At 38.6% G+C, this 21205-nt stretch overlaps 1 protein-coding gene across 2 annotated transcripts in view; it reads left to right on the top strand.

Annotated features, from left to right (window-relative positions):
- The window catches only part of WDR49 (WD repeat domain 49), a 184691-nt gene that overhangs the window by 68341 nt on the left and 95145 nt on the right, over nucleotides 1–21205 (top strand). For both annotated transcript variants that reach the window (XM_031935245.1, XM_023213507.1), the window contains exon 8: nucleotides 16395–16628. In XM_031935245.1, the coding sequence (XP_031791105.1) occupies nucleotides 16395–16628 (234 nt within the window). The remainder of the gene's footprint in view (nucleotides 1–16394; nucleotides 16629–21205) is intronic.

Raw genomic sequence — 21205 nt, forward strand, 5'->3', positions numbered from 1 at the left:
TAGTAATTCATGGTATGGATGGCCATAATTTAACTACTTAATCACTTATTGATTAAAACAGATATTGTTTCTAAGTTTTTCACCTTTGTTAGCCATGATACACACACACACACGCACACACACACACACGCACCCCTTTAAGACCTCTTAGGGTTTTTTGTTTATTTTTTGTAATAAGTTTCTAGAAGTTATGCTACTATTAGATCTCAAAGGCTTTCCATAAATATTGCCTATTACAGTGAAGAAATGTACCCATAGGCATGCTCATCTGAGGTATAGGAAAGTGCTTGTTTTCCCATACTCTTGTCAACAGTGAAAATGGGTTCATTTTTGTGTGTGAACCTGATGAACAATAACTAGGGTGAACTTCTTTTACAAATATTTATTGGCCATTTGTATTTATTGATTTTTGTGCACTATTTGATCATGCCATTTATCTAAGGAAACCATTTCTTAGACTCAATTTTATAAATATTTAAAACTTTTAAATGAAAAAAACAAAGTTTTAAAATTTATGCTTTAAAGAGACAAAATATTTGCAATGTATACAACAAAGACAAGACAATAAAAAATTTTAAGCTATTTCAATCAAGAAAAAGTCAAGAAATGAGTCTAAGGAATGGTTTTCTTTATGGCTTTAAATTTGTGTCTAGCTTAGACACAAAATATCTTCCACATCTCCTATTTGTAAGTTACTATAAAAATATTCTTTATTTTCTGCTAATACTTTTTCTACAGTTGATTTTTTTTTTTTGCATTTAACTTTGTAGTTCATTTTTGTGTAGTTTTTTTCTACAAATGGTTGCCTAAGGTTATTTTTTGAATAATCTGTCTCTTCTATTGGTTTGAAATGCCATTGTTATAATCATCTGAATTACTATATATACATGAATTTGTTTGTATATGCTTTATTCTTTCCATTAATTTACTTATCTTTTCCTATTCTAATACACCATGGTTTAACCATTCTATCTTTATTGTGTATTTTGATGCCGGGTAGGGTAATTCTTACTTATTGTTTTTCTTTTTCCATTTGAACTATCTTCTGACATATTATCCTTTCAAGTAAATTTTAGGATCAATACAAATGTCCCATTCCCATGAAAAGCCCTATCAGTATTTGGATTGAAATTTCATTGAGTTTGGTAATGTTTGACATCTTTAAAACATTGAGAAAGAGCTCTCAGTATTTCTCTGTTTATTCAGTCTTCACTAAATTCCATAAAAATCGCATGCTTTAATTTACATCCCATTCTATGTTCAGATTTTTTTCTCTGTATTCTAGGAGGCATTCTTATCATATTCTTGACTTTCTTGAGGTTGTTTCTAATGGAGAGGAGGCCACTTTCTATATTACTCATACATTGGGTTTTAATTTCAACTAACTTTTTTCTAAAAGGTTTTTTTGAACTCTTGTAATTTTGGATAATCTCTTGTTGCTTGTTCATTTAGAGGATCTTGACTTTTAACTCTTTAATGTTATACCTAATTATTTTACATTCTTGCTTATAATGAGAATATCTGGAGTTGTTTGTGTTCTTAATTTGATATTTGCTATTCTTGGTGATTCTTCCTCATAGTGACTTGTTTCCTTTTATGTTTGGTTATCTTTCTTGTTCCCTCATTTTTTACTGTTACTAGTGTATATTTATTCTGAGGAACTAAACTGAAGATGCTTTCTTCCAGAGAAGATTTGTGTTTGTTTCTGTAGGGTATAAATGTGCAAAACTACTGTCTTGAGGCTACTGCATTCTATATCTCAGTTGCCCAGTTTAACAATCTCACTGCAATGGCTATACCTTGCTGGTGGACCAAGGCTTAGGCTTCTGGTTGTAGTTCTTTCCTTTATGTCTACTGTTCACTGTCCCCGTTTTAAGTTTGTTTCTTTTTCCCTTGTTTTGTTTTTGGACCCATGGAAATGCTTCTTACTTCCTGAAGGTCCAGCAAAGCAACAGAAAGTATGTTTTATTTGTGTGCGGGTGTTTTTAATAGAGACAGGGTCTTTGTATGTTGTCCAGGCTGGTCTCAAATTCCTGGCATCAAACAATTTTCCCACCTCGGTCTCCCAAAGTGCTGAGATTACAGATGTGGCAACCACAGCCAGCCAAAAATTATGTTTTATTCAGAACTGTATTTCTTTGAAGCAGGAAGACCCCTTACAAAAACCTAGTTTTTAATGATAATTGAATCAGAATTCTCATGTTGTAGCTGCTTTTGACTTTTTTTTTAAGTTGTTAGTATAAGTATTGAGTAAAAAAAGAATTTTAAAATTTAAAGTGTTTTAATTTGTAAATTAAAAGAGGAGCTGTCATCTCTGAAAGTTAAAAGACATTTTTAAAGGCATAGAAAAATTCTGTTAAGATTTTAATTTTATGTGAATAATGATAATTGCAAAGAATCAACCTGAGATTTACAAATTCTCCAAATGAACTTCTGTCCTAAAAAAAGAACGCACCTTAAATGAAATGTTAGCATTAGTTAAATTTATTGCAAATTTGTTTCTCTCTCTCTCTGTGTTTTGTGTGTGTGTGTGTGTGTGTGTGTGTGTGTGTGTGTGTGTGTGTGTGTGTATGTGTGTTTGTTTTGAGATGAAGTCTTGCTTTATTGCCCAGGCTGGAGTGCAGTGACCTTGGCTCACTTCAACCTCTGCTTCTCAGGCTCAAGCAATTCTCCTGCCTCAGCCTCCCATGTAGCTGGGATTACAGGCCTGCACCACCATGCCCAGCTACTTTTTTGTAGTTTTAGTAGAGACGTGATTTCACCATGTTGGCCAGGAAGGTCAACTCCTGACCTCAAGTGGTCTGCCTGCCTCGGCCTCCTAAAGTGCTGGTATTACAGGCGTGAGCTACCGTGCCCAGCCTATTGCAAATTTGAACTGGGAAATCAATGAGATTTCTGCCCAACAATTCAGAGTTGTTAGAAAACGTTTTGCCTCCTTTAAGGTCAGTGAAAAAATAAACAGACACATAATGGAAATTCGAGTCTTAGAGCTGTGTGTCTTCTCTCATTTCTATTGAAGAGAACTAAAAAAATAGAAGATAATGGTTTTCACTCGTGTCCCTGTGAAGAGACCACAAAACATCCTTTGTGTGAGCAATAAAGCTTTCTAATCACCTGGATGCAGGCGGACTGAGTCCGAAAAGAGAGACAGCGAAGGGAGATAAGGGTAGGGCCGTTTTATAAGATTTAGGTGGGTAGTGGAAAATTATAGTCAAAGGGTGTTGTTCTCTGGTGGACAGGGGCAGGGGTCACAAGGTGCTCAGTGGGGGAGTTTTTGAGCCAGGATGAGCCAGGAGAAGGGATTTCACAAGGTAGTGTGATCAGTTAAGGCAGGGATCAGCCATTTTCACTTCTTTTGTGGTGGAATGTCATCAGTTAAGGCAAGAACATGCCACTTTCACTTCTTTTGTGATTCTTCAATTACTTCAGGCTATCTAGATGTATACATGCAGGTCATAGGGGATATGATGGCTTAGCTTGGGCTCAGAGGCCTGACATTCCTGCCTTCTTATATTAATAAGAAAAATAAAACAAAATTGTGTTGAAGTGTTGGGGAGGTGAACATTTTGGGGGGTGGTGTGGAAAGATAATGGGTGATGTTTCTCAGGGCTGCTTCAAGTGGGATTAGGGGTGGCATGGGAACCTAGAGTTAAATTTATTGCAAATTTGTTTCTCTCTCTCTCTGTGTTGTGTGAAGAGTCAAGTTGAAGGAGGATTTTGTGGTAAGGGGTGATATTGTGGGGTTGTTAAAAGGAGCATTTGTCTTATAGAATGATTGGTGATGGCCTAGATATGATTTTGGATGAATTGAGAAACTAAACGGAAGATGCAAGGTCTGAATAAGAGAAGGAGTAAAACAGATGTTAAAGGACTAAGAATTGGGAGGACCCAGGACATCCCGTTAGAGAGTGCCCAAGGGGGTTCAGCATAATTACTTGCTTGGTTGGCAAGTTTAGGCTGTATCCTTGAGTTTTTTTATGTTGTCATATACCAGGCCAGATTGATTTAGGTAAAAACAACACTCTTCATTTAAAAATACACAGAGCCCCCCCCCTTTTTTTTTTAAGCAGTAAGTAAGTCGAGGCCTCAGCAATTTCAGAGGAAAGAGAAATGCCAAGCTAGCAATTGTTTGTTAAAGAAGGATTAGAAATGGCAAGGAGACAGTGACTGAGATTGATAGTGTGGTGGAGATAGCTGGGGAGAGGTAGAGGTTGGCATAAGAACAGGAATGAGAATAAGAGTAAGTATAAAAGTAAAGAATAGGACTTCATCAGGGTGAAAGTATTGGAGTGTGCTCTGTCACTTAAGATCTTCTATCCACTTAAAGAGAGACTTAAGTGTGGCAGTTTGAGGTAAAACCAGGCGCTACTGAATACCAAGACTCTGAGAAACTGCTTGGGTGATTTGACTAGTAAAGGCCGGTCCGTTATCGGACTGTATAGAGGTGGGAAGGCCAAACCAAGGAATTATGTGTGACAGAAGGGAAGAAATGACCATCGTGGCCTTCTCAGATCCTTTGAGAAAGGCCTCTACCCATCCAGTCAAAGTATCTACCCAGACCAAGAGGTATTTTAGTTTCCTGAGTCGCGGCATGTGAGTAAAATTAATTTGCTAGTCCTGGGCATGGGTGAATCCCCGAACTTGATGCGTAGGGAAGGGAGGGGGCCTGAACAATGCCTGAGGGGTAGTAGAATAGCAGATGGAACACTGAGAATGATTTCCTTAAGGATAGATTTCCACGATGGAAAGGAAATGAGAGGCTCTAAGAGGTGGGCTAGAGGTTTGTAACCTATATGGAAGAGGTTATGAAATGATGACAGAAAAGAATGGGCCTATGAGGCTGGAAGGAGATATTTTCCTTGGTCCAAGAACCACTTGTCTTGTGTGGAAAGAGACTGATAGGTGGACGTTTCAGTGGGGGAGTAAGTGAGAGTGGCCAGATGAGAAGGAGAAAAACTACTGTGAGGGATAGAAGTTGGAATGCTAGCTGCTTTTTCAGCTACCTTATCAGCATAAGTGTTGTCCTGAATGATGGCATCTGATGCCTTTTGATTGCCCTTGCAGTGAATGACTCCAGCTTCCTTTGGAAGTAAAGTGGCCTTGAGAAGGATTTTTATTAAAGAGGCATTAATGATGGAGGACCCTTGCATAGTGAGGACATTTCTTTCTGCTAATACAACAGCATGGTGGTGCAGGATATGGAAGGCATATGTAGAGTGTAGATCCTAAATATTGATATGTAGTCCATTTATGAGAGCAAGGGTTTGAGTTAAGGCAATGAGTTGGGCTTGCTGAGACGTGGTGGAGGCAGTGGGGCAGAGGTAGTGGTGCAGAGTGGTAGCCTCAATGATAGGTGTGGAAGATACTATAGCATAGCCTGCCTTTGCTGGTGAGTGGTGTTTAGGCCTGGTGAAACCGCCATCAATAAACCAAATGTGATCAGGGTGAGGATCAGGAAAGAAGGAAATATGGGGAAATGGAGTGAAAGTCAGGTGGATCAGAGAGACACAGTCATGGAGGTCAGGTGTGGTATCAGGAATAATGTGGGAGGCCGGATTGAAGTCTGGGCCAGGAACAATGGTAATTAAGGGAGACTCAACAAAGAGTGAGTATAGCTGAAGGAGCTGGGGAACAGAAAGTATATGCATCAGGTGTGAGGAAGAAGATAGATTTTGGAAGTTATGAGAGCTGTAGAGAGTGAGTTGAGCATAGTTTGTGATTTTGAGGGCCTCTAAAAGTATTAGGGCAGCAGCAGCTGCTGCACGGAGACATGATGGCCAGCCTAAAACGGTAAGGTCAAGTTGTTTGGACAAAAAGGCTACAGGACACAGTCCCAGTCCTTGTATAAGAATTCTGATTGCACAACCCTGCACTTCAGCTGTGTGTAATGAAAAGGGTTGGGATGAGTCAGGGAGAACCAGTGTGGGAGCTGTCTCTAAAGTTGTCTTCAAAGAACAAAAAGAGGAGTGGGGAAAGGATTTAGGATCTATGGGGTCAGCTAGATTTCCTTTTATGAGTTTATATAATGGTTTTGTTAGGATGGCAAAACCAGGTAGCCAAAGGTAAAAGTGCCCAACCATGCCTAGGAAGGAAAGGATTTGTCATTTTGTAGAAGGTGTTGGGGTTTGAGAGATCAGTGGGACAGGATCGGCAAGGAGACCATGTGTGTTTTTATGAAGAATTATGCCTAGGTAGGTAATGGATGGAGAATAAATTTGAGCTTTGGAGAGGGATACCCGATATCATTTAGAGAATAAACGTTGAAGGAGTAGGAGGGTGTCTTGTTGAGAAGATTCAAAGGAGGGGCTACAAAGTAGAAGGTCATCAATATATTGAATAAAGTGAGAAGTGGAGGGGTGGAAATAAAGTAAATCATGAGAAAGAGCTTGGCTGAAGTAATAAGGGCTATCCCTGAAGGCCTGCAGCAGCACAGCCCAGGTAAGTTGCTGGGACTGATGGGTATCAGGGTCAGTCCAGGTAAAAGCAAAGAGAGGCTTGGATGAGGGGTGCAGGGGAATAGTGAAAAAAGCATCTTTAAGATCAAGAACGGAATAGTGACTTGTGGAGGAAGGTATTGAGGACAAAAGAGTGAACGGGTTGGGCACTACAGGGTAGATAGGGAAAACAATTTGGTTGATAAGGCACAGATCCTGAACTAACCTGTAAGACTTGTCTGGTTTTTGGACAGGTAAAATGGGGGAATTGTAAGGAGAGTTTATAGGTTTTAGAAACCCATGCTGTAGCAGGTGAGTGATAACAGGCTTTAATCCTTTTAAAGCCTGTTGTGGGATGGGATATTTGCGTTGAGCAGGGTAAGGGTGATTAGGTTTTAATAGTAATGGGCATGTTATTGGTTGCCAGGGAGGGTGTAGAGATGTACCATACTTGCAGGTTAAGGTTGGGGGATACGAGAGGAAGATGCAAAGGAGGCTTTGGGTTGGAAAGAAGGGATGCAATGAGATGGGGCTATAGTCCAGGAATAGTCAGGGAAGCAGATAATTTAGTTAAAATGTCTTAACCTAATAAGGGAGCTGAGCAGGTGGAGATAACTAAAAAGGAGTGTATAAAAGAATGTTGTCCAAGTTGGCAAGAGAGTTGGGGAGTTTAAGAGGTTTAGAAGCCTGGCCATCAACACCACAGCAGTTATGGAGGCAAGGGAAACAGGCCCTTGAAAAGAAAGTAATGTGGAGTAGGTAGCCTCTGTATTGATTAAGAAGAGGACAGACTTACCCTCTACCGTAAGAGTTACCTAAAGCATCTGTGATGGTCCAGGAAGCTTCCGAGGCATTTGGGCAGAGTCAGTCTTCAGCTGCTAAGTCGAGAAGATCTGGGAAGGAGTCAGTCAGAGCCTTGGGCAAGTTGGACAGTCTAATTTCCACTGGGGTCCCACACAGATGGGACATGGCTTAGGAGGAATCCTGGTCTCTGGGCATTCCTTGACCTAGTGGCCAGATTTCCGGCACTTGAAGTAAGATCCTGGGGGAGGAGGTCCTGAAGGAAAACCTGACCACTGTGGCTTAGGTGTTTTGAAGTTCTTGTGTGCTGGAGATGTCCTGGGGTTTCTCTCACAATGGAGGCAAGGAATTGCAACTCAGAAATATGTTGCTACCTGGCTGCCTCTACTCTATTATTGTACACCTTGAAGGCGGGGTTAATTAAGTCCTGTTGTGGGGCTCAAGGGCCGGAATCTAATTTTTGAGCTTTTTTCTAGTGTCAGGAGCTGACTGGGTGATAAAATGCATATTGAGAATAAGACGGCCTTCTGGCCTCTCTGGGTCTAGGGTGGTAAAGCGTCTAAGTGTTGTTGCCAAATGGGCCATGAACTGGGTTGAGTTTTTATATTTGATGAAAAAGAGGCTAAACGCTAACTGATTTGGCAGAGAGGTCTGATAAAGAAAAAGGAGCATTAACCTTGGCTATGCCTTCAGCTCCAGCCACCTCTTTAAGAGGAAATTGCTGGCCAGGTGAGTTTTTATATTTGACGAAAAAGAGCCTAAACACTAACTGATTTGGGAAAGGCCGAATAAAGAAAAAAGGAGCATTAACCTTGACTATGCCTTTAGCTCCAGACACCTTTTTAAGAGGAAATTGCTGGGCAGGTGGGGGACGGCTAGTCGCGGAAGGAAACTGTAAGCCAGACAGAGGGGTTGTGAGGAGGGGAGGTGATAAAAAGATTATAGGGTGGGGGAGCGGAGGCTGAGGAAGAATTGGGACCTGCCTTGGCCTGGCAAGGAGCAGCCTGGGGAGGAGGGGAGAGGTCTGACGGGTCTGTAGAAAAGGAAGATTGGAAAGTCTCAGCGACACTTGGGATTGGGACTGAAGGGGCAGGCGGGAGGGAAAGAAGGAGGATTTGGGAGGAATCGCATTGGTAACAGAGACTAGGGAGGGAACAAAGTGTGAGAAATGCCTGAATGTAAGGCACCTCAGACCGGTTGCCCATTTTTGACAAAAATTATCTAGGTCTTGTAGGATGGAGAAATCGAAAGTGCCATTTTCTGGCCATTTAGAGCCATTGTCAAGTTTGTATTGGGGCCAAGCGGTGTTGCAGAAGAAAAAATGGCATTTAGGTTTTAGGTCAGGTGTGAGTTGAAGAGGTTTTAAGTTTTTGAGAACACAGGCTAAGGGAGAAGAGGAAGGAATGGAGGGTAGAAGGTTGCCCATAGTGAAGGAGGCAAACCCAGAGAAAAGAAAGAGTAGAGACACAGAGAGAAGGGGTGGGAGGTGCTTGCCCCCCAGAGAAGTGGTGCTTGCTGCTAAGGGTGAAGGACCAAAGCAGGTGTCCCCGCGTGATCAGACACCTCTGAAATGTGGGTGAATAATGACGCAGGCTTCCCTTGATTAACACCAAAGAAAGACTGTCTTCCTGAGCTCATGACTGGTGCCGGAGTTTTGGGTTCACGGATAAAACGCTACTCCTCTGTCTCTACCAGAAAAGGAAAGGAATTGAAATGTAGAGAAGGGAGAGATTGAAGGATGGTGCCAAGATTGAAAGGAGAAAGAGGTTGAGGGATAGTGAGAGAGGTTGGAGAAAAGAGTAAAGAGGCCACTTACCTGGTTTTAAATTGGTGACATGTTCCTTGGGCTGGTTGGTCTGAGGACCAGAGATCTTAGGAGGATCTTTCTTATGGAGCAAACAGCAAGAGGACAGGGGATTGATCTCTCAAGGGAGGTCCCCCGATCCGAGTCATGGCACCAAATTTCGCTTGCGTCCGTGTGAAGAGACCACCAAACAGGCTTTGTGTGAGCAATAAACCTCTTTAATCACCTGAGTGCAGGCAGGCTGAGTCTGAAAACAGAGTCAGTGAAGGGAGATAGGGGTGGGATCGTTTTATAAGATTTGGGTGGGTAGTGGAAAATTACAGTCAAAGGGGATTTTTCTCTGGTGGGCAGGGGCAGGGTGTGCTCAGGGGGGGAGCTTTTGAGTCAGGATGAGCCAGGAGAAGGGGTTTCACAAGGGAGTGTCATCAGTTAAGGCAGGGACTGGCCATTTTCACTTCTTTTGTGATTCTTCAGTTACTTCAGGCCTTCCGGATGTATACGAGCAGGTCAAAGGGGATGTGATGTCTTAGCCTGGGCTCAGAGGCCTGACAATAGTTACAGCAGCAATTTAAAGATAAATGGCAGAGGAGAAGATTTTAATTTCAAACTAGTATTTTAAGTTTGATTTCAGTCCTGGGAAAAAAATAGCAAAAATCTTTCTTGAAGGAAGAACTGTTATATGACTTTAAGATAAAAATGTTAGCCAAAGTATTCAGTAGAATAGTTCTGCTAGCATACATCATGTCAAACAAAATTGTCTTTAAGCATTTGCTGATTATGCTTTTGTGGATTACTGAAAGGCTTAACCTCTAAATAAATAAAACAGATTGTTAGTACATAAACGTGTGTTCAGGAAAAGCAATGCCCTCCATTCCTGTTATCCTATTATCTGCAAGTAGGCTATCCATTTGTGTGGATTGCTCCTGGTGAGCTGGGCTGCTGCAGTGCTGTACTCAAAAATCCCCTGGTAATACACACACACACACACACGGAGGCATATACACACTCTCCCTTTTTCCTTATTGTTATTTTATAGCTATCTCTTACAGGATGAGAGGAGTTAGTAAATGTTTGATAAAGCCAAGTAGGTCTCCTTGAAATGGAGTCATCTAAGTCTGTTTTCTACTTCTCCTTCACTTTTATGCCTTTATGAGGAAATTACAAATTGTTTTATTTTCTGACTACTTTGAATTAAACATGTTGCTAGTATGTAAATAATACTGATTTGGATTTAAAAGTGCACTGAAAATAGATTTTCTATCCATTCACACATCTGTTTATACCCCTACCTATATATATGAAGCTATTCACTTATAAATGTAATATTAGTAGCACAGAAGAAACGCTTTCTTTATTTACTTATTTATTTATTATAGTTCTGTGATGCCTATGTGAATAGCAGTGATTCTGTCCATCTCTGGCAGGGAGTAGGGGATTCTTCAGCAAAGCTAGACTGAAAACATGCTGATGTCCTACATTTCTTTGATTCAATCCTCACACTGTACCTTTTTTAATTTGTTTGAAATATTGCTGTTTTAGAGTATTTAGATGCTACATTGTAGACCAATTTGATAGAACTCCAGAGCTAGTAGAGGCCCCTACAGCAGAAAGATGAGCAAATGGAAAGATAGAAATCACATACCTGAACTGACTCGGATGAAAACTAGGATTGGGTGTCTGGAGTCTCAATCCATTGATTTCTAGATCTATAGTATATAAATAATACAGTATTCACTTGTAATATTGCATTGCTAAGAGGTTAACAGTTAAAAGAAGATAAAGATTATGCAAGAAAATGTCATCATTATTTGAAAAGCTATATGATATTACTAATTAAGGCAACATTGATTTGCCTTAATATAAAATCATAAACTTAGGTGCTTATTCTTGCTGATATAAAAGTGAACATGAAATACAGAGACCCCAAACATGCCCGTTCATGGACTTGATTTAGTAAGTCTGAGTTTAGACAGATATCACAAGTTCTCAGATATAGTGATGTCAATAGATACAGATCAATTTAGATAAAACTTTGTGGATAATACAAATTACAAAAAGTATTCCATTGTAATTTTTAAGCTTAAAGGTTTGTGAATCTATTTTCTACTAAGAATAAAGAAAACCTTTCTAGGATATTTGAAATGAAAATTGAAATTAAACATACTCCTTTCTGAACTGTGGTTTAATTCTATTCCAGAAGTCAACTTGAATATAAAAGAAAGTGAGAACGCAGGATTCTCAAATAATGACTAGATATTTAAATGACATTTTTGTCAAAGGACTTGATTAATAAAACTGAATTAATGTGAGGGCTTTTGTGATTAAAAGGATATAGACTGATTAAAAAAGAAGGGGAATACAATTATTTGGTTTAAAGCCAAGCTATGCGATATTAGTAATTCAGCTGAGGGAAAGATTTCTTTTTCAAGGAGATTATTATTGACCTTAAAACAAAACAGAGAAGTTAGGTATAATACAAAGGAAATGCCTGGGAAAAAATTAAAAAAAAATACTAATATCTGAGCCCCATCCTCAGAGATTCTGATTTAATCGGTCTGGGAAAGGGCCAAAACATAAGAGATTTCTAGAACATCATAGTTGTTTCTAAAGTCAAGTTTAAGAACCACTGGTAGGAAAAATTAAGAACATAAGAGAGGTCATATACTGTCACCCATTTTATGCTTTCATGGCTGTACTTCAATGCTGTTGCTTAATTCTCAGCAGAAAGCAAAATTAGAGAATTAAAGATGGAAGGTGGACTTAGTGGGATCATTAATTGAGAGAGTTTAGGGTTCCCCAGAGGAAGAAGAACAGTAAACGTTAATTTAAAAAATTAATGAATGTGCACATTCTGATAAAAATATTTCTAGTTTTAATTCCGGACAACAAGATGTAACCTGTTGTAGACTAGACAGGTTATGACTCACCTGTTTTTTTTTTTTGAGGCGGAATCTCGCTCTGTCCCCCGGACTGGAGTGCAGTGGCCAGATCTCAGCTCACTGCAAGCTCCGCCTCCCGGGTTTACGCCATTCTCCTGCCTCAGCCTCCCGAGTAGCTGGGACTACAGGCGCCCGCCACCTCGCCCGGCTATTTTTGTATTTTTAGTAGAGACGGCGTTTCACCGTGTTAGCCAGGATGGTCTCGATTTCCTGACCTCGTGATCCGCCCCTCTCGGCCTCCCAAAGTGCTGGGATTACAGGCTTGAGCCACCGCGCCCGGCGACTCACCTGTTTTTAATTTATCATATAATTTATGTTACTCAATGTCAGTGAAATATCAAATCCAATATAAATTACTTAACACAATGAAAAATGATTCTGGAGAAATTATAGTTCATTAATACTGCGGAGTTATTGTCAGTGTATACTCAAATATACCCTCTATTATTATTATGACATGAAGTTAGTTTCTATTTCTTAGAAGGGGTCCGTACTAAACAAGACAGGATTTTGAATAATGAAGGCATGACTCTCATTAGTAATATAAGTATTTGAGAATGATCTAAATATATCTAATTTTATAACTAACATTCAAAATAAAAGCTTATCAATTCTATTTATATTTAGAACAGAATTTATATATTTTTTAAGATAAGCATTTCCTAGAGAGCTGCCAGAATGTTTTAATTTTTTTTTTTTTTTTTTTTTTTTAGTGATGATTAAAAACCCAAATGAGTTCTTTAATAAAAATCTTTGGCAAGAAAACCCAATTTTCTCTCTGAATCTATATTTTTAGGGTCAGAGGGATTGGTGATGTGGTTTACTAAGTAGAGATTAACTAGGCTAGTTCAAGCTTGTTATAAGGGCTGGTAGTTAGAGTAAATGGAGACATTATCCTATGCTAGAAGCATAATTATTTTGCAAGATATTTTAAAAAGTCCTGTAGATATTCATTGTGGATTATGTGAGATCTGCAATTGGGTAAATAAATATGTGGAAGTGAGGGAGACTTTTTGTGTGGGAGTGTTGTATTCTTGGGCCTATCCTGTTTGATATTTTCATCACTGATCTGGGTATAGACAGAGTGAGCCACAATCTTTAATTCAAAAAATATTTATCAAACACTGGCTATGTCTGTATTAGCCCATTTTCACACTGCTATAAAGAATTACCTGAGACTGGGTAATTTATAAAGGAATGGTGAGGAACTGACTCACAGTTCCACATGGCTAAGGAGGCCTCAGGAACATACAATTATGGCAGAAGGTGAAGGGGAATCAAGGGCCTTCTTAACATGGCTGTAGGAGAGAGAATTGCAAGCAGGGGAAATGCCAGATCTCATTACAAAACCATCAGATCTCGTAAAAACTCACACACTATCACGAGAACAGCATGGGAAAAATTGCCCCCATGATCCAATTACCTCCCACCAGGTCTCTCCCTCAACACTTGGAGATTGTAATTCAAGATGAGATGTGAGTGGTGACACAATGGCACAAAGCCCAACCATATCAATGTCCTATGGGATATGTGGAGAAATCAGGGAGGAATTGTCAATATAATTAAATTAGGATTCAAAATTATATTGTCACTTGAAACTCTATATCAAAAATAGGAAAAATTTTAGTCTTAAGTAAAAAATGTATTTTTGGAAACAGGAGAGTATACATCTGGCTTGGTTATTTGTTCATGGGAATAATATATAGAATTTTGCTCAATTAAGACATCAAGGCAAGTGAAAAGCATGAAGGAGAGGCTTAATCAGCTAACGCAAAAATAGGCTGCCTTAAAGAAATAATAGCACCTGTAGTGATTAGAACACAGTGGAAATATTGGCTCAATTCTGGGTGACTTCCTTAAAGCAGATCTTTAAAGATTTTTGGGTGCTTACCGATAGTGTTAAATTAATGGGTCAATAATTAATGTATAAACATATTTAAAATTATGACCCCAACAGGCCAAAAAAATTAAAATGCTAACTTGGGAGAAATGGGAGGAGAAAGGGAGAAAAGGAGTATAAGTAATTTTTCTTCTTCTGTCTGAGTCACTAGATATAGTTATATGTAAAGTATATACACTACACACACATATATATACACACATGTGTGCGCAATTATATTATTTAGTGTTACAGAAAAAAATCATAACCCAGAAAGAATTAAAGAGTAAAAGAAGGCCATCTCTAAGTATGAGGACTGGAGTAGAATACATGAGTTGAGATAAAAGCCTTCTGGTGCTATTTGACTTCATACAATGGACACATCTTACTATGGTTTTTAAAAGTAAACAAGGTCTGGATGATGACCCTCCCCTAGAGAGAAAGCGGAAACAAAGACATTGAGAGAATCAAATGGCCATCATGGTAATACATGAGCACCATGGTAGGTGGTAGTGAGATCTGAAAGCTGATATTGAAATGGTTGAAGGAATTGGGATCATTTAACCTGGAGAAAAAGGGTAAGAGGAAGTTTATGCAGGTATGAGAAGAGGGTAAGGTAGAATGAAAAGGTAAAAGAAGATGTCTTTGGATGAACATATTTAATAATTACTGTAAGGATTCCTATCTTATAGATTCCTAGGACCTGTTGGTATATTTGTGAGGTGTGTCTATGTACCCAAATAAATTATATGTAAAATTGTATGTATATATGGGTATATACATTTGAGGAGTTGGGATAGAACTATCATTTTCAATAGATTTTTTCCCCCAAAGGGATATATGATTTAAAATAGGTTAAAAACTATAAGGTTGCTTGCCTTATGGGGTAATAAGGACTCATCTAAACAGAAACTATCTTCTATAGATAATGTAGAAGTATTTTTCAGGTTGGATAGACTAGTTTATTTGAAATAACATTTTCTGCTTTTAGGTTCTAATATTTACACAATGAAAAAATAAAATAGACGTAATAATAAGGAACATTCACTGAACACATTACAGGCTTGTCATCATGTTAAGTGCTTGACATAGACTCTCATTTAATTCTCATAGCATAAGGTGAGGTAGAAACTACATTAAAAACTCAGATGAAAAAAAAATTATTGGAGGTCCCCCTGTTAGTAAGGAATAGAACTGAGATTAGAATCCAGGAAATCTGGCCCTAGGTTACAGAGATATGGTTAAAATAAAAGCCCTGTGGTGCTTCTAGATTTTGTACAACAGACACATTCTACATGTTTTTTAAAAGTAAACAAGGTCTTGATGACTTGCTTGATATACCCTTTTGGAGAGGTTTTTTTTTACTGCCTTGGTAGCCTCTGTTAATTCTGTACCACTACTGATAGCACCAACACTTGCACCACAAAGCTATCTTTCTGTTTTTCTCCTGGGACACTTAGTGTGACTCACCTTCTCTGGCATGAAGGGAGCCATGAGAAAATAGAAGAAAAGAAAAAACAATTTTTTAATGTCTGTTGAATCTAAAGCAACCTATTTCTTGAGCAAGGATTCAGTGTTTGCCTTCTACTAGCCATTGGTAAATGCATGTCATTTATGTGTCTTGAAGGTGTTTGAACAAGAATTTAATATCTATGGTTATATGAACTTGACCTCATTTAGTGCCACTTCTTTTATTTTACCAAAAATACATATATACATATATACACATACATACATATATATGCATATATAGCTATATGCACATATATAGATACATACATCTACACACATATATACATATATATGTATACACACTATATATATATATATACAGAGAGAGAGGGAGAGAGAATTGTATTAGTTTTCTATTGCTAGTATAACACATGAGCACAAACTTAGTAGCTTGAAACAGCACAAACTTGTTTTGTGTTCTGTAGATTAGAATGTGACATGAGTCTCATCCTTTCTGGTGGCTCTGGGGGAGAAACCACCATTCCTTTGTCTTTTCAAGCTTCCTTGGATCATGGCCCTCTTCAGCAAGACTAGGAAGAGTCCTCATACTGCACCACTCTAATCATTTTTCTGCCTCCCTCTTTCACATTTAAAGACCCTTATGATTGGACTCACCCAAATAATCCAGGACAATCTCACCATCTTAAAGTCCTTAATTTAGTCATATCTGCAGAATCTCTTTTGCCACCTAAGATAACGTATTCACAGGTTCTAGGAATTAGGGCACGGACATCTTTGGGGGACTATTATTCTGCCCACCACAAACACATACTAAATGCCAAGCCTTATAGCAGGGACTGAAATAGAACCCAATCCCTTTCCTGGAGGAGCTTACAATTTAGGAGATATTTAAACAGGTGACTGAAATACAAAATAATAGGTGCTATGACAGAATTGAGAACCAGTTATCACACTGTGGAGGAAACAACTGTCTGCCTGGTATTGAGGGTGAGCTGGAAAAAAATTGGCTACAAAATTAGAATTATCTTTGACATATTGAAATGATTTTATCACTTTTCATCCAGGTTTTGAGACTCTGGGATATTCAACACCAGCTGTCCATCCAGAGGATAGCTTGTTCTTTCCCCGAAAGTCAGGACTTCAGATGTCTCTTCCACTTTGATGAAGCCCATGGACGACTTTTCATCTCATTTAATAACCGGCTAGCATTGTTGGCAATAAAAAGTGATGCCAGCAAGAGGGTGAAAAGTCATGAGAAAGCAGTCACTTGTGTTCTTTACAATTCTATCCTGAAGCAGGTAATGATGCTTTCTTTTCTTTCACTCTCCTAATATATCTCCAAGTCCAGAGGCTCATTTACTTCATTCGGTTTAAGGTAAAATGGAAGACAAATATAGTAAAGGCAAATATGGGAAGAAATGATTTAATAGCCTTGTGCTTTTCTGCAATAATATACATTCAGGTGGACTTGGAGAATGATTTCATTTTCAGCCAGTGACCACAGGAGCAGTGATAGAGTTATAAGGAATTACAGCATTCCGGCTAAAACAAAACAACCTGTAAGATAATCGAACTTATCTTTGTTATCTGCTAGTCTTGAGCCGAATGCAAGTGAACCTGCTTGTAAAATTCCCTTTTATGAATACCATCTTCCTGTATCCCTGTGGAAAGTTCTGAAATATGCATGAAACATAATTAGCAGAGATCCATTTTGCCAGCATATTTTACACCAGTGGTTCACAGTGGCAGCCTGGAATGTATTCATAATAAAATGATTCAGTTAAATGTGATGCCACTTGGTATGCAGCACGAGTGTTGTTTGTCTCCCCACCACTTTAATGACGCTTCGCAGCCTTGGCTTAGGGGACCATTACCTGCATCTCAATGAAGAAGCAGGGCTCCCCTGGAGCACAGTTGCTGCACAGACCACAGCCCTTCTTGGAGGACAGGGCGGCCCAGCCAGTGAACCCAGTGAGCTCAGTGTGGGGCAGCCTGTGGGTGTCATGAAGGGAGCAAGCAGAATCAGAGGTTAGCCTGCTGCAGCAATTCCCTCAGGCCTGATGGTAACAGCACAGCAGGAGACAAACAGAAGCAAGTCTCCAGCTTGCAGCCAATTAAACAGTAGCTCTTTCTTTCTTTTCCCTTCTGCAGAAGTTTCTGCATTCACATAGAAATGACTAGTGGAGATTTTGTGCAAGGGGTGGAAAGCCCTTTGTTAATAATGAGTAGTGTGTCATATCACTATTTAAAACACTGTTTTCTGGTTATTCTAGGAAATAAAATCATTTAGAAAACAACTCATTTTGAATTCCATCTGCGGGAAAACATTTCCTGCTGAATGTTTTACTGAACTTTATAAAGGCAACCAGTTAATTTGACTCCCTGGTGGCCACTGAAAGATGTATTTGTTTCCAAGAGATCATTCTCCTAATTGAGATCTGCAAAGGTAAAATGCTAAATTTGTGTGTAGATGTTAAAATCCTGTGTTGCCTGGCCATAAGATGAGCAATATGCCCTGAGAAATTCAGGAAATTAGACACAAAGAAGATCTGGATTTATTTGGGGCAGAAAGACAAAGCCAAGGTAACTCACATACATGCAACTTATAGACAACCAAAGAACAGTGTACATATGGTATATGATATAGGATGCATCACTATATGATTGAGTTGAGTATTCACACCTCTACTTGCTGTGAATAACATAAATAGTGATAAGCATTGATATGTATGTAAAGCACATAGAGCTGTGTATCACATACCTCAGCATTTCCTATTAGCTGCTAAGCTATAGAAACATGAACACTGTATGTGTTACATTTATAATTATAAAAAAGTATTGCAGAAACATGCAAAGAAAATATCACTCACATTCCCATCAGCCAGTGATAACTTATCATTTTAGAGTAATTAGACAAAGCAAATAACACAGTTTTGAACAAGTGTCGGGTGCCAAGGATGAAGAATTAGAGATTAATAAACTAGTTTCCTCCCCCAATAGCTCAGGAAGATTCAGCTCTTTAAGGGAAGATCTGGGTCCTATCCATAGTGTTGATGATTGCTGGACAGGTGCTCCTTACAGGATTGTGGAATGAAAGAAGGGAAGGGAGACATATTACTAACAAGGAAACAGTAGAACGCAGTAAAACGAAGTAGAGATAAAACCGAAGTGCTCTTTATGGAGAGCGATCAGTTCTGCCTGGGGCCAGTGCTGGTCACATTTCAGCAGAACCCTGAAAGCCAAAATCTCTAAAAGGAGGAGGAGGTAGTTCTAGACCGAAGATACAACGTGAGCACCTGCAAAGAAGCTTGAGCACTCAGTGCATTTTTGGAGAGAAGGTTTATTTTGGGGTGGCAAGTTTGGGAATACTTCGCAGACATTGTGGGAGTTAAAGCAGTAAAGGGATCTTAGGAGCATATTGATGGCCATTCGTTGAATGCATCACTGTCTGGTCTTGGAAAAGTAAAGCATAGAATTGAGATTAAAACAACATTTTTCACAGTGCGATCTTGGACCTCTGGGAGACTCAGATTCAGGGAATCTAGGAGGTCAACACTATTTTCATCATAATATTAGTTTATTGCTTTCTTTCTAAACTTTCATTTTCTCAAAAGTGTACAGTGGAGTTTTCTAGAGGCTGCATGATGTGCGTTGTGTGATAACAGCATTGCTCTTATGACTAAGGGAATGTATGCTGTTATATTTTTGTGCATTACTGTCTCCCTATAAATGTCTAATATGATAAACGTATATAAAAGTACAGATCGATCTATCTGTGTTATGTATGTGTACATGTGTGTGTGTATGTGTGTGTGTGTATTTCACATAAAGCTGTTTGGATTCTTCAATACTTTTTAAGAATGCAAAGGAATCCCAAAACCACAAGTTTTCAGAACTGCTGGGTTGGAAATATGTGGGTTCAAATTCTGAACAGACTGCTTAGCCTGTCTGAGCTTTAGTTTGCCAGCTTCTTAAAATGTGTGTGTCTGTGGGGGTGTAGGAATAGTAATGGGAATAACATATGCCTCCCTGGCATTGCCTTGTTAGGACTGAAATCTTGGAAGTGTCCTCTTGTCTCTTATGCTGCCAGCCCTGAAAGCTTCTTTCAGGTCACCCATACCGCATAGGGCGAATGTTGCTGCATTATGACATCTCCTTTTCTTATTAACTTCTTGAGATTTCCTTAATCTTTATGTTAACACTGTGGCATGTGCTAACAAATGTTAGGAAGAATTAGAAGGGTGAGGACACCCTGAACTGCAGTTTGTCCCTACCCCTGCTTCTCCTCAGGAATGCCCCTTGAGGTGGAAAAGTTGTTTATCCTCCTCCTTCTCTTCTTCACCATTGCAGTTTCGTCTTGTAAACATTTAGTTGCAAGCCTCAGCTTTGGTCCTTAGCTCCCTGAATTCTCCAGCGCCATCTCAACCCATGCTTACTTCTCCTCTTCCTGAGCATTGGCCACATTTGTTAGTTGTCTTCCCAGTTAAACACTTAACTAAACTTACTTCTTTCTCTTCCTATGTTTTTGGTGTGAGGGGAAGAGCCTTTTCTTCCATTTTTGTATTTTCCCACAGCTCCTAACACTGTTCTGATCACAAAATGAATGCTCAACTACTAGACTTGATAAATTATTGCCATTTTTCATGTCAAGCGTAACAGGAAGTCATGCTTTTTCAGTCCATGGTCTCTTGATCTTTGGTTATTTGGTTTGGTGTCTTTCTTGAACATTTTCCCTTTGTTTGAATTGAATGAAAATCTTCCCTTCTGTTGTCATTTCAACATGTTCCCTACACTTTATTATTTCCTTGTATTTGGACTTCAGTGGGGACCCAATATAATTGCTATATAAAAGCCGCTTGGGACATTTCCGTGACTTTTATTTGTCTTCCTTTCTTTTGATACCCCTGTATCCTAGTCTAGGAAAGTGGTGTTAAGCCATGCAAAGCCTTTTAAAAGAAATCATATACTTTATTTCACCTGGCAAAGTTTTTTCTCACAGCCAGCAGCAGAACAAGTTGGGACTGGATGAAGGAATCCTCTGGAATGTACAATTTGGAAAGAATTAAAGCAATCCAATATCCTGGAAGCAGATCTAATGAACCATCTCTGCACTCAGTTCTTATGAAGCTTTTTACAAGAAAACAAAAGAAAACAAAAAAAATTTATGAATTTAGGAAACTTTAAAACATGTATTTCTAGATATATAAACTAGAATAGATGAAATATTTGTGTTATCACAATGATTCTCATCCTAATGATGTAGGTTTATGTATTTTTGTAAAATAGATAATGTTTCAGTTTGTTGGGAACCTTGAACACATTTATAATCAAGCTGACATTTAGGTGTCGTTAAATTTTAATAGACTAAATGGTATTTACAATTTTTCTTATCAAAATAACTTTTTTTTTAGTAACTGCTGCAAAATGTTACATGATTATTGTAAGAAATTAAAGCAATGCAGTAAAACTCAAATACAAAACTATTGCTGACATCAACATATTCTAAACATCTTTCTGTGCATAGACTATTTTACATAAACAAGGCTCTGTAACATACTTTTTTATCCAATAATATGTTAGAATATATTTCCTTGTAGCTAAATGTAGAACTACTTTATCATTTTTAAAAGGCAGCATAGTAGCCCATTGTATATATGTATCATAATATACTGATCCATTTCCCTTGATGTAGACTTTACTATTATGATTTTTTTGTAGATAAATACATTGATACTTATGACTATATCTCTTTAGGGTAAATTCTTAGGAGTAAATTTCTAGGCTAAAGGGTATGAATATCAGATAATTTGAGAAACAAATTGCCTCCTAGAGTCTTACTTTTTTATCCCGCTTCTAACCTCTAATATATTAATCA

Source organism: Piliocolobus tephrosceles, chromosome 2 (assembly GCF_002776525.5).
Source record: "Piliocolobus tephrosceles isolate RC106 chromosome 2, ASM277652v3, whole genome shotgun sequence".
Taxonomy (NCBI): domain Eukaryota; kingdom Metazoa; phylum Chordata; class Mammalia; order Primates; family Cercopithecidae; genus Piliocolobus; species Piliocolobus tephrosceles.